The 12,937-nt window shown below is 48.1% G+C and overlaps 1 protein-coding gene across 2 annotated transcripts in view; it reads right to left on the reverse strand.

Annotated features, from left to right (window-relative positions):
* Positions 1–370, reverse strand: part of hsdl2 (hydroxysteroid dehydrogenase like 2) — a 147,774-nt gene extending 147,404 nt beyond the window's left edge. For both annotated transcript variants that reach the window (XM_072517307.1, XM_072517306.1), the window contains exon 1: positions 197–370. In XM_072517307.1, the coding sequence (XP_072373408.1) occupies positions 197–309 (113 nt within the window). In that variant the 5' untranslated portion in view covers positions 310–370. The remainder of the gene's footprint in view (positions 1–196) is intronic.
* Between the last annotated feature and the right edge of the window lie 12,567 nt (positions 371–12,937).

Raw genomic sequence — 12,937 nt, forward strand, 5'->3', positions numbered from 1 at the left:
TACTTGTAACTTGAAGGGAGGGAAAAGATTGTAAACTTCCAACAGAACAGAGTGCAGGAACAGTAAATACTTCATCAAAAAAAATCAGCAAACTTTGGTGCAGTTATCCTGCCCGGTTTACCCCTCTCCCCCTTTCCCTCTCTCTTTTGGCTAAAATATATAAAGTGGCCACACGTTTGCTTAAGATTCAGCTTACCCCGTGTTTTGCAACATCTTCAGGACCGTAAGTGACAAGGTGCAGGAAACGGCCTGGTGACCAGTTGGGTGGCTGACGGTTTGAGCTATGGGAGGGGGGGGGGAAGGAGTCATGAGGACAAATCAATGAAACTCAGTAAAATCCCCCCCCCCCCCCGGTTGTGCCCTTTGCTCCACTTCTCTCCGCAAAAAAATATCGCTCAGCACAACACAACTCCACCCAAAGGTCATATTGCTGGAGATTGTAATGTAACGGCAATGTTAATATGGTTATAAGTGTCACTAGTACAGAATAAATAAAATAATTTATTGCATTAAATCAGGGATTTTTTTTTTAAACTTCCGTTGACACATCGGTGGGAATTCCAGGCTAACGTTCCATTTCGAATGTTGCGACATCTCGGGGCGGTCTGATTGGTCAGCTGGGCCGTCAATCACCCAGGCTTTGCTACATTTCCGTATGGGGAGGTTCCCAGGCGAGAACACTGGGAGTTATGGATGTGGAATGCAATTGCAATCGGTTTTAAATTCTTCCAGACTCGCGTTTCAACGATTCCAGCCGTTTCACCCGCCTGGAAGTTTTTCTTTGAAGAATTATAGGCCTTTTGCAATTTATATTGTGCCTTTCAGGGCATTCCAGATCATTCCACAACCAATGAAGCTACATTTTGAAGTAGTCATTTCGATTCATAATAAATTTAAAGTAGCCAATTCGTTCCTCTTCCCCCCCCTGCCCAATGAAGGGGCAATTTTAGCGTGGTCAATCCACCTACCCTGCACATCTGTATGGGTTAGTGAGGGTGAGACCCACACAGACACAGGCAGAATATGCAAACCACACGGACGGTGACCCGGGCCAGGATCGAACCCGGGCCTTCGGTGCTGTGAGGTAGTAGTGCTAACCACTGCACCATTATGCCACCCCTTGAAGTAGTCAATCTGGTAATCTTGGGGAATGCAATAGTCAATTTGAACATAACAAACTGGAAACAACAGTGAGATTGTAATAATCTTTATTGTCACAAGTGGGCTTACATTAACACTGCAGTGAAGTGACTGTTAAAAGCCCCTAGTCGCCACATTCCAGCAGGTGCACTGATCGGGTACACGGAGGGAGAATTCCGAATAGCATGTCTTTCGGGACTTGTGGGAGGAAACTGGAGCACCCGGAGGAAACTCACATAGACACAGGGAGAACGTGCAGACTCCGCACAGACAGTGACCCATGCCGGGTATTGAACCTGGGACCCTGCAGCTGTGACGCAACAGTGCTAACCACTGTGCTACCATGCTGCCCCTTGAGTGACCAGTTAAATCTTGGGAGGAGGGGTGCCGTGCTAGCAGTTGAGGGATAAATGCAGCCCAGGAGAACTCCCATACTCTTCAAAAGGTGCAATGGTGTGTCATACCTCTCGAAGGGGACAGGCTGGTTTTACATCTTGTGCAAAAGGCAGCAGCAATACTATACCAAATTGTCAGCCTTGATTTATTGCTCAGGCCGTGGGTGGGGCTTGAATAAACAAATGCCCTTCTAACTTGGAGGTCACTGTGCTACTGCTGAGCCAAGTCTGATCATTTGTTCACTTGATCACTGTGTGCGAAGAACTTCCTGCTTTTACTCATAATTTACGAGTTTGAATCTACAATCGTTGAACAATTAGTATTCATTTAGCAAAATATTCTGGATTAACTTTTTTTACATTCCTTAACCATGATATTCAATTTTAGTATATATGCTGCCGAAACGAGCACAAACCATGATATTCAAAAGGAATTATACCTGAAAAAGAAGAATATGCAGGGTTACAGGGAGAAGATGGGGGAATGGTACTAGGTGAGTTGCTCATGCAGAAAACTAGTACAGACATGATTGGCTGAATAGCTCATTCTATGCTGTAACAATTCTGTGATTCTACTTTTTAAAATAAATTTAGAGTACCCAATTAATTTTTTCCAATTAAGGGGCAATTTAGCGTGGCCAATCCACCTACACTGCACATCTTTGTGTTGTGGGGGTGAAACCCATGCAGACACAAGGAGAATGTGCAAACTCCACACGGACAGTGACCCAGAGCCAGGATCGAACCTGGGACCTCGGCGCTGCAAGGCTGCAGGGCTAACCCACTGCGCCACCGTGCTGCCCTACAATTCTGTGATTCTATGATGTATGTTTAAAATCACCTCTCAAATAGGGCGGCACAGTGGTTAACACTGCTGCCTCACAGCGCCAAGGACCCAGGTTCGATCCCAGCCCTGGGTCACTGTCCGTGTGGAGTTTGCACATTATCCCCGTGTCTGCGTGGGTTTCACCCCCACAACCCACATGTGTAGGTTAGGTGGATTGGCCAAGGTAAATTGCCCCTTAATTGGAAAAAAATAATTAGGTACTCTTAAAAAAATTTTTTAATCTCCTCTCAAACACCTTCCCAAGATGGAGAACAAGTGTCTGTCATAAAGTTTCTGATATTTAACACTAAGTTTCAGCTGAGTGGCTCTTATAGAGTGGCACAGTGGTTAGCACTGCTGCCTCACAGAGCCAGGGACCCGGGTTCAATTCCGGCCTTGGGTCACTGTCTGTGTGGAGTCTGCACGTCCTCCCCGTGTGTGCGTAGGTTTCCTCCGGGTGCTCCGGTTTCCTCCCACAGTCCAAAGATGTGCAGGTTAGGTGGATTTGCCGTCGTTTTTTTAAAAATAACCTCTTTGTGTTCAAAAGGTTAGGTTGGGTTATTGGTTCCTGGGGATAGGGTGGGTTGTGGGCTTAGGTAAGACGTGAAGGTTCAGACTCGATGGGCTGAATGGCCTCCTTCTGCACTGTAGTGATTCTATTCTATTTGTATCACTTCAATGTCTCCCTCAGGTTTCAGCAACCAGAACTGGTATACTAATTGCTGTGTGGTCTAGCCGAGCACTGTACAATTTGGTCATAACTTCCTCAGAATTGTATTTCGTTTAGACTATGTACGTCAACAGGCTTTAGCTTCTTTTTTTTTTAAACGATAACTTATTGAAGGTATATCAAGAAAGTACAAAAACAGAAACAATCAAAGAGCAATGACGGCCAAGCCATATTACGATAACCATACATTTAACCCCAAAGCAATATAACACAGCACAAACCAACTCCCCCCCCAGATATACAATCATACCAGCCCGACCCCACAAAAGGTTTTTAACCAACATAACTCACTCCTACCCCTTAATAAAGAATAACTACAGTACCCTGCAACCTCCCCCCTCGACCCCCCCCCCCCCCCCCCCCCCCCCCCCCCCCGCCTTGACTTTCTAGTCCTTGTTGAAAAAGTCCACAGACAGCTTCTGCCTCATGGAGAACCCTTCATCCATTCCTCCCTTGGCAAATGTAATTTTCTCTAAGTGAAGAAACTCAGCAAGGTCCTGCTCCTCAGACCCTATACTTGGCGGATCTGGTTTAGCCAGTTTAGCAAAATTAGCAAATTCTCCTCCAGGCTAGCAGGGAGGTGAAAGCCACTGCATCAGCTTCTTTCGCCACGAGAGCACCCGTATCTCCAGACATTGCAAAAATAACAACCCATGGGGAAGGCGTGACTACCATTCCCAAAACCTTGGATAATACATCAGTGACTCTCCTCCAGAACCCCACCAACTTTGGGGTCGGTCTAGAACATGTGGGTATGGTTCACAGGGGACCCAGCACACCCTATGCAATGATTGACTACTCCGGGAAGAATCAGCTTAAGTTTAATGAAAATGAATGAAAATGAAAATCGCTTATTGTCACAAGTAGGCTTCAAATGAAGTTACTGTGAAAAGCCCCTAGTCACCACATTCTGGTGCCTGTTCGGGGAGGTTGGTACGGGAATTAAACCCGCGCTGCTGGCCTGCCTTGGTCTGCTTTACAAGCCAGCTATTTAACCCCCTGTGCTAAACCAGCCCCGATACCGGCATCATATGCGCTCGGTGATTAAATCTTTAGAGCCTCTGTATATTAGTCGCTAATAGTCTACCTTTTACGAACCCAGTTTGGTCCTCTCCAACCACACCTGGCACATACCCCTCAAGACATTTGGCCAAGATCTTTGCCAGGAATTTTGCATCCACATTCAGGAGTAATATCAGATGATAGGATCCACATTTTTCTGGATCCTTGTGCTTTTTTTTGGATAAGTGTGATGGAGGCATGTGACAACGTTGGGGGCGGGGGGGGGGTGGTGGGGGGCACACCTTTCTCCGGCGCTACGTTGTACATCCGCACCAGCAGCGTTCCAAAACACTTGTAGAATTCAGCTGGGAATCCGTCTGGGTCCAGAGCTTTCCCGAACTGCATCGACCTCACACAACCCACCATCCCCTGTACACCTTTTGGAGCCCTCAACCTCTGCGTCCTCGCCTGATCCACCCTGGAAACTCTAAATCATCCAAAAAGCCATCGTCTCACCTCGTCCTACCCCTCTCGTCCCTCAGCCTGCTTATCTCTATCTCCTTTGCCGCCAGCTGTTTCTTTTTTTTTAAATAAATTGAAAGTGCCCAATTCATTTTTTTCCCAATTAAGGGGCAATTTAGCGTGGCCAAACCACCTAACCTGCGCATCTCTGGGTTGTGGAGATGAAACCCACACAGACACGGGGAGATGGTGCAAACTCCACAAGGACAGTGACCCAGGGCTGGGATTCGAACCTGGGTCCTCAGCGCCGCAGTCCCAGTGCTAACCACTGCGCCACGTGTTGCCCTGGGAGTAACATTTATGAACATGAAATGAAAATGGTTTATTGTCACAAGTAGGCTTCAAATGAAGTTACTGTGAAAAGCCCCTAGCTGCCACATTCCACGTGGCTGGTATGGGAATCGAACCAGGCTGGTGGCCTTGGTCTGCTTTATAAGCCAGCGACTTAGCCCAGTGTGCTAAACCAGCCCCTGCCTAAACCAACCCTGCATGTGAATAGAAGGAAAACGCCCTCGTCCTAGGTCTCTCAAAGCGCCACGGATCCATAAATTGCATGAACCTCGACAATTGCCCGGCCTCGCCGCTATCTTCCCAGATCTAGAGCACAAGTGGTCCAGCTCTGGGTTTAGGGCTGTGTTGAAGTGTCCCGCCCCCCACCCTTCAGGGGATCAATCTGTATGTATCCAAATCTGGGATCCACAAATGAACCCGCCTCATAAAATCCACGTCACTCCAGTTTGGGGTGTAAATGTTGCACAGCACTACCGAGGAGCCCTCCAACCACCCGCTCACTGCACAAATCTGCCACTCGAATCAGCAATGATCTTTCTCACTTTAAAATCCACCCTCTTGCTTATGAACACAGCTACCCGTCTCGTCTTCATGTCAAGTCCTGAGTGGTGGACCTGATCGACCCACCCCCTTCTTAGACTTGACTGATCCACCACCTCTACGTGTGTTTCCTGGAGAAACATCAAGTCCGCCCTCAGATCCTTCAAATGCGCAAATACGTGCAACCTCTTAACAGGTCCATTTAGTCCCCAAACATTCCAAGTCACCAATCGAGTAAGTATCACCTCCCCCTCTTGAATCAGCCATATTTTTGATTCAGCCAATTATCCCAGGTGGTCAAATGTCCACGGCACCGACACCACGGTCTGCCTGCCGCTGCTTATTTTTGCCATTGTTTCTGGGTGTGTGAGTGCCGGGGATAGCTCACGTAAGTGCCGTTTACACAGCTGGATGTTTGAAAAGAAACATTTAGATCACGTTCGATCATCCAATCGGGATCTTCGGGCTGAAAAGAACTTCCCCGCATGGGAGCCACTGGGTACGCAACCGTCTACCGCATGGCCGCCACCGGAACACTCCCATTGGCTTCTTTAATTGAAAGAAAATCCTGGGTGTGAAGTTTCTACTCCTTAGTTAGAAATGCAAAACGGGGTGGCACGGTGGCACAGTGGTTAGCACTGCCGCCTACGGCGCTGAGGACCCGGGTTCGAATCCCGGCTCTGGGTCACTGTCCGTGTGGAGTTTGCACGTTCTCCCCGTGTTTGCTTGGGTTTCACTCCCGCAATCCAAAGATGTGCAGGGTAGGTGGATTGGCCACGCTAAATTGCCCCTTCATTGGAAAAAGATTATTGGGTGCTCTAAATTTGTAAAAATAAATGGAAAATGGTTATTTAGTTTATCTTAATCTGGCAAACCTCTGGCATATCATCACCTTTCAACTCTAATGTAAAAAAAACCTCTCAAGTCCCTCATCATGATGGCAACAACTCATCCAACATGTCATCACAGTCTACGTATGTGTCACCTTTTCATAGCGTTGACATCCTTTCTATAATGGAGCAACCAGAAATAGGCCAATCTTTCAACTGTGGCATCACAGCCTTTAAAGATAGCTTTAAAATGTAGTAACATATGTAATGCTGAGGACAATGCATCATTTAGATAGTTTAGTTTCAATATAATTCTATAATGTCAACATACAGATAACCCTGAGTAAAATAGGGTTCTAATTGTTTATAGCAGAGTGTTATCTAATTGGGTGGGGTTGGGAAAACCACCTGAGCTCACTGCTAACTTTCTTTGAGAAATGTATGTGAAATACAAATGAAGTATAATTGTGTTTTATTCAGTGAAGTGTTTGTTGCATATATTTCCTCCTTGCTTTCGCATTCTATTCCTCTAGATACAAACAACAATTCTTTTTGCCTTTATTTTTTGTTTAAATTTTTTCCAATGAAGGGGCAATTTAGCGCGGCCAATCCACCTCGCCCTCACATCTTTGGGTTGTGGGGGCGAAACCCACGCAAACACGGGGAGAATGTGGAAACTCCACACCGACAGTGACCCAGAGCCGGGATCGAACCTGGGACCTCAGCGCCGTGAGGCAAACAGTGCTAACCCACTGCGCCACATTGCTGCCCTTTTTGCCTTTATTAAGACCTTATTGACTTCCATTGGCTATTTTTAATCATCTACATATCGTCTACTCCATTTCAAATCTGGCAGCTTGACCAGTCCTCTTTACTGCTATAATTCGTTATCTTCTGTGGGTTTTAACAGTATTTTCACATGCAATGTGGATCAGTGATTCCCAACCCCTTTTACGTCATGGTACACTTTTATACTATAAATACTGTTGAGGCATATCTCCTATTTTCTCCAACTGAACTGCCCTCTCGCAAAAGCCTTTTATCCCTCCGAAAAACATGTCAAGCCACCATTTAATACAATTTTCATGAGTTAAAAATTTTTTTTAGAGTACCCAATTCATTTTTTCCAATTAAGGGGCAATTTAGCATGGCCAATCCACCTACCCTGCACACCTTTGGGGTTGTGGGGGCGAAACCCACACAAACACGGGGAGAATGTGCAAACTCCACACGGACAGTGACCAAGAGCCGTGGATCGAACCTGGGACCCCCGGCACCGTGAGGCAGCAGTGCTACTCACAGCGCCACCGTGCTGCCCTTTATTTTTGTTAGTTTAAGAAGGTTACAATGAAAGCCTGAGCTTTCTGAACTTGCGTGTCAAATACAATATTGGAGCCTGTTTCTCCTTTTCTTAACTTTATTGGTTCCTGTTTCTTACCTCTGTCTTCTTCCCTTACTGGGATCATTGTTTGCTTTCACAAACAAAAATAGAAAATACTGGACAATCTCAGCAGGTCTGACAGCATCTGCAGAGAGAGAATGGAGCTAACGTTTCGAGTCTGGATGACTCTTTTGTCAAAAATGTATTTTATTTTACTTCCCCCCCCCCCGTCTTCACACCTGTTTTTTTTTTTCAACCTCTCCCCGTCTCCCTCGCTTCTCCCGGGGCTTTGCACCCTTTTTGTGTTTTGCTTTTTGCACAGGCGTCCTGGGCCTTTGTCTTCAACTCCGTGGTCAGCATCTCCAGTTCCCAAAGAATCTGGGATCTCCTGTACATGAGTCAGCCAGGAAAGGGCTGCACATGCGCGGTTCGGAATGTTTTATGTTGGTCACCTGAACCATGCATGCTCTGGCCGGAAAAGGCAGTCTGATCGGTTAGGCCCATGCGCTTGACCAATGTTAAAATTCCGAACCGCACATGTGTGGCCAATTCCCAGCCGGCACGTGCACAATTCGGATCACCAACATAAAACAATCCAAACCACACATGCGCAGTCCATTCCCATCCGGTGCATACGTGAGAGGCCCGGGTTCATCGGAACTTGGAGATACTGTCCTCGTCGAACTGAACACGAAGATTAGATTTATTTCAATCACGTGAATGTGTATTCATTGTGACCACCTTTTTTGCAGCACACTTGTGGGGCCTTCACCACACACCCAGTGTGCCACTGCACGCCAATTGGGAACCTGTGATGTGGATGTTCAGTTACTGCTACCTCCATGTTGATGGTTTATTTTTTGTCTTACTGGAAAGAAAACACAGAAGCTATTCAGTTCTTTCACTGCAAATTCTGAAATAAAAACAGTAAATGCCAAAAAAACTCAGCAGGTCTGGCAGCATTCATGGAAAGAGAAACAGTTTTTTTTTAATATGAGTATCCAATTATTTTTTTCAATTAAGGGGCAATTTAGCATGGCCAATCCACTCAACATGCACATCTTTTTTAAAATAAATTTAGAGAACCCAATTATTTTTTTCCAATTAAGGGGCAATTTAGCGTGGCCAATCCACCTATCAGGTGCATCTTTGGGTTATGGGGGTGAAACCCACACAGACATGGGGAGAATGTGCAAACTCCACACGGACAGTGACCCAGGGCCTGGATTCGAGGCGGGGTCCTCAGCACCGTAGTCCCGGTGCTAACCACTGCACCACGTGCCGCCCTGAACATGCACATCTTTGGATTGCGGGGGTGAGACCCACGGGGAGAATGTGCAAACTCCACACGGACAGTAACCCAGGGCCGGGATTCGAACCCGGGTCCTCAACGCTGTAGGCAGCAGTGCTAACCACTGGACCACCGTGCCGCCAAGAGTAACAAGAGTTCTTTTTCCATAAATTTTGAGTACCCGATTCATTTTTTACAATTAAGGGGCAATTTAGCGTGGCCAATCCACCTAGCCTGCACATCTTTGGGTTGTGGGGGCAAAACCCGCACAAACACGGGGAGAATGTGCAAACTCCACACGGACAGTGACCCAGAGCCGGGATCGAACCTGGGACCTCGGCACCGTGAGGCAGCAGTGCTAACCCACTGCACCACCGTGCTGCAAATTCTACCTGTCAATTGTAAAACTAGAATTAACAACACAGAAGGGACAGTTGGAAAATGGAGAAGGAACAAGAAAAAGATAAAGATGGGAAGAGTAAAAGGGGAAACTGAGAGAAGAGTTAGCTCAAGGATCTATATGAAGGCTGTGGAAGCAAAATCACTGAGTGTCTTTAAGACAGAGATAGATAAGTTCTCGATTAATAAGGGGATCATGGGTTATGGGGAGAAGGCAGGAGAATGGGGATGAGAAAAATATCAGCCATGATTAAATGGCGGAGCAGACTCGATGGGCCGAGTGGTCTAATTCTGCTCCTATGTCTTATGGTCTTATATGACTAGTCGGCATGGATTTCAAAAGGGCAAACCTTGCTTAACCAACTTTATTGAATTTTTTGAGGAGGTAACAGAGAGCAGACAATGGTAATGCAGTAGATGTAATTTATCTGGATTTTCAAAAGGCCTTTAATAAGATGCTCATAATAGAATAATGAATAAGAGACTTCCGGTGGCAGCCATGGAGGAGTAGGTCGCACATTTTATAGCTCCCGCCTGTAACGGACTTTTGGACCTTTTCCCCACCCTTTTTTTCAGATTTTATTGGATAAATCGGTGAAGAGTGAGACAGCAAGGAGAATTCCCCCTCCGGTGTATGGAGAACTGGACCAGAAGTGGTCGTGTGAGACGACCAAGTCCTATGAGGGAGACGCAAGTAGAGCTGGTAACACGGGGCAGCATGGCGGGGCAGCAGGGCCGCGTGGAGACGACACAGAGGTCGACGGAGCAGCTGGTGAAGTTTTTCGAGGATTGCTTCGCCAAGCTGAACCCGCTGGACCCGATTAAGGCTTCGATTGATCAAGTGGTTCAGAATCAGGAAACCCACGGGAGAGTGATCCAGGAGGTCGACCAAAAGTTGTCCGAGCACGAGGAGTATATAACCGTGCTGAAAAACAAGGTGGGGATGATGAACGACCACCAGAAAAGAATGCAGGGGAAGCTGGAGGACCTGGAGAATAGCTCCAGGAGGCAGAATCTCGGAATTGTCGGCCTCCCTGAAGGCAATGAGGGATCGGATGCGAGGCCCTATGTGACGGACATGTTGGAGAAGTTGATGGGGGCTGAGGTGTTCCCTCGGCCCCTGGAATTGGACAGAGCGCACAGAGCCCTCGCGAGGAAGCCCCGAGTGAATGAGCCGCCGAGGGCCATGGTGGTACGTTTTCACCGTTTCATGGACAAGGAATACGTTTTGAGGTGGGCCAAGGAAGAACAGAGCAGCAAGTGGGAGAACTGTGAGTTGTGCATCTATCAGGACCTGGGAGCGGATTTGGCCAAGAGACGAGCTGGGTTCAATTGGGCAAAAACGACCCTCTTTAAGAAGGGGGTGAAGTTCAGGATGCTGTACCCAGCCCGCCTGTGGGTCACACATGAGGAACGTGACTTCTACTTTGAAAGGCCAGACGAAGTATGGAAATGAAGCTGGAGGTGAATTAAAAGACACTTAAGCCTTGGAGAAGTACTGTTGCGGCGATTTGTGGTGCTGGATTGTACAAATTAAAGTAGCTCTATGTGAAATAATGGGCTGTGTGGATGGTTAAAGTTTGCTTTGTCTTGTAGGGACCTTGTTAGAGGGGGGATGAGCTTTAAATTTGGTTCTGCTTTTTTGGGTGACTATTTCTCTAAAGTGAATCTTTCTTCACTGTTCTTTTTGATGTTTGTTTACTGGGGAATGTGATGCTTTTAACATGTTTATTCATGTGGAGGGGGGAGAGAGGAGAAAACAATAGGGAGACAGACTGTTTGGTTCGATGGGCGGGAGCTACCGAGTCAGCATGGGCCAGCTGACTCTCGGAAGCACAGTGGGGGGGGGGGGGGGGGGTGAGCAGGTGTTAAGCTGGAGCTTGACTTGGGGGATTGGGTTTATAGTGTTGTTGCTTGGGGGGGGGGGGGAGTGTGGGGGGAGCTGCTTTGCTGACAGGGGAGGACCTGGTATTAGGGAACAAATGGGAGGTCGGGAACGGCAGCAGCGGCTGAGTGGGGACTCGAGGAAGCGGAGGGCGTGAGCTCGAGGCTGGCCTAAAAAGGGTGATGGCCAGTCGGCAGGTGGGGGGGGGGGGGGTGGGTGGTTGGAAGCCCCCCGTCCAGGCTGATCACATGGAATGTGAGGGGACTGAATGGGCCGGTCAAGAGGGCTCGCGCGTTCGCACATTTGCGGGAACTGAAGGCGGACGTGGCAATGCTAAAAGAGACACACCTAAAGGTTACAGACCAGGTGAAATTGAGGAAGGGGTGGGTTGGCCAAGTGTTCCACTCAGGACTGGACTCAAAGACCAGGGGGGTAGCGATCTTGATCAGCAAACAATTGGCATTCGAGGCAGGGAGAATCGTGTCAGACAAGGGGGGTAGGTACATAATGGTGAGTGGGAAGCTGCAGGGGGTGCGAGTGGTACTTGTGAACATCTCTGCTCCGAATTGCAACGACGTGGAATTTGTGAGGAGGGTGTTAGGTAAGATCCCAGACTTAGAGTCACATAACCTGATCATGGGAGGGGACATCAATACAGTCATTGATCCAGAAGTGGACCGGTCAAAATCCAGGACAGGGAGGAGGCCAGCTGCGGCAAAGGAATTGAAGGGTTTTATGGAACAGATGGGGGGAGTAGACCCATGGAGGCTTGCACGGCCGAGGACGAAGGAGTTTTCCTTTTTTTCACATGTCCACAAGGTATACTCTCGCATCAAACTTTTTGTTCTGAACAGGGCGCTAATACCGAAGGTGGTGGATATTGAGTACTCGGCAATTGTAGTGTCGGATCATGCCCCGCATTGGGTGGATCTATGGGTTAGTGTTGAGAGAGGGCAACGCCCGCTGTGGAGACTGGATGTGGGGTTGCTAGCGAATGAAGCGATCTGTGGGCGGGTTAACAAGTCCATCCAGAACTACCTGGAAACAAATGATACGGGGGAGGTCTCTGCAGCGATGGCCTGGGAAGCTTTGAAGGCAGTAGTCAGAGGGGAATTAATCTCGATACGGGCCCACAGAGAAATGGCGGAAAGGGCTGAGAGGGACAGGTTAGTTGAGGACATACTCCATATGGACAGGAGATACTCGGAGGCCCCGGACGCGGGGCTACTGAGAGAGCGGCGGAGGTGACAGGTGGAGTTTGGGCTGTTGACCATAGGGAAAGCAGTGGAACAGTTGAGGAAGGCAAGGGGGGCGATCTATGAGTACGGGGAAAAGGCAAGCAGAATGTTGGCGCACAAGCTCAGGAAAAGAGAGGCAGCCAGGGAGATAGGGGTAAAGTAAAGAATAGAGATGGTAATACTGTCCTGGACCCAGCAGGGGTGAACCAGGTGTTTAAGGACTTTTATAGTAAATTATATGAGTCGGAGCCCCCGCCTGGGGTGGAGGGGATGAGGCAGTTTCTGGATCAGTTGAGGTTCCCGAGGGTGGAAGAGGACCTGGTGGAGGGGCTGGGAACCCCAATTGAGATTGAGGAAATAATCAAGGGGCTGGAGGGCATGCAGTCGGGCAAGGCCCCGGGGCCTGACGGTTACCCGGTGGAATTCTATAAGAGGTTTTCAGAGATATTGAGCCCACTGCTGGTGAG

Source organism: Scyliorhinus torazame, chromosome 9, assembly GCF_047496885.1.
Source record: "Scyliorhinus torazame isolate Kashiwa2021f chromosome 9, sScyTor2.1, whole genome shotgun sequence".
In the NCBI taxonomy this organism is placed as follows: Eukaryota; Metazoa; Chordata; class Chondrichthyes; order Carcharhiniformes; family Scyliorhinidae; genus Scyliorhinus; species Scyliorhinus torazame.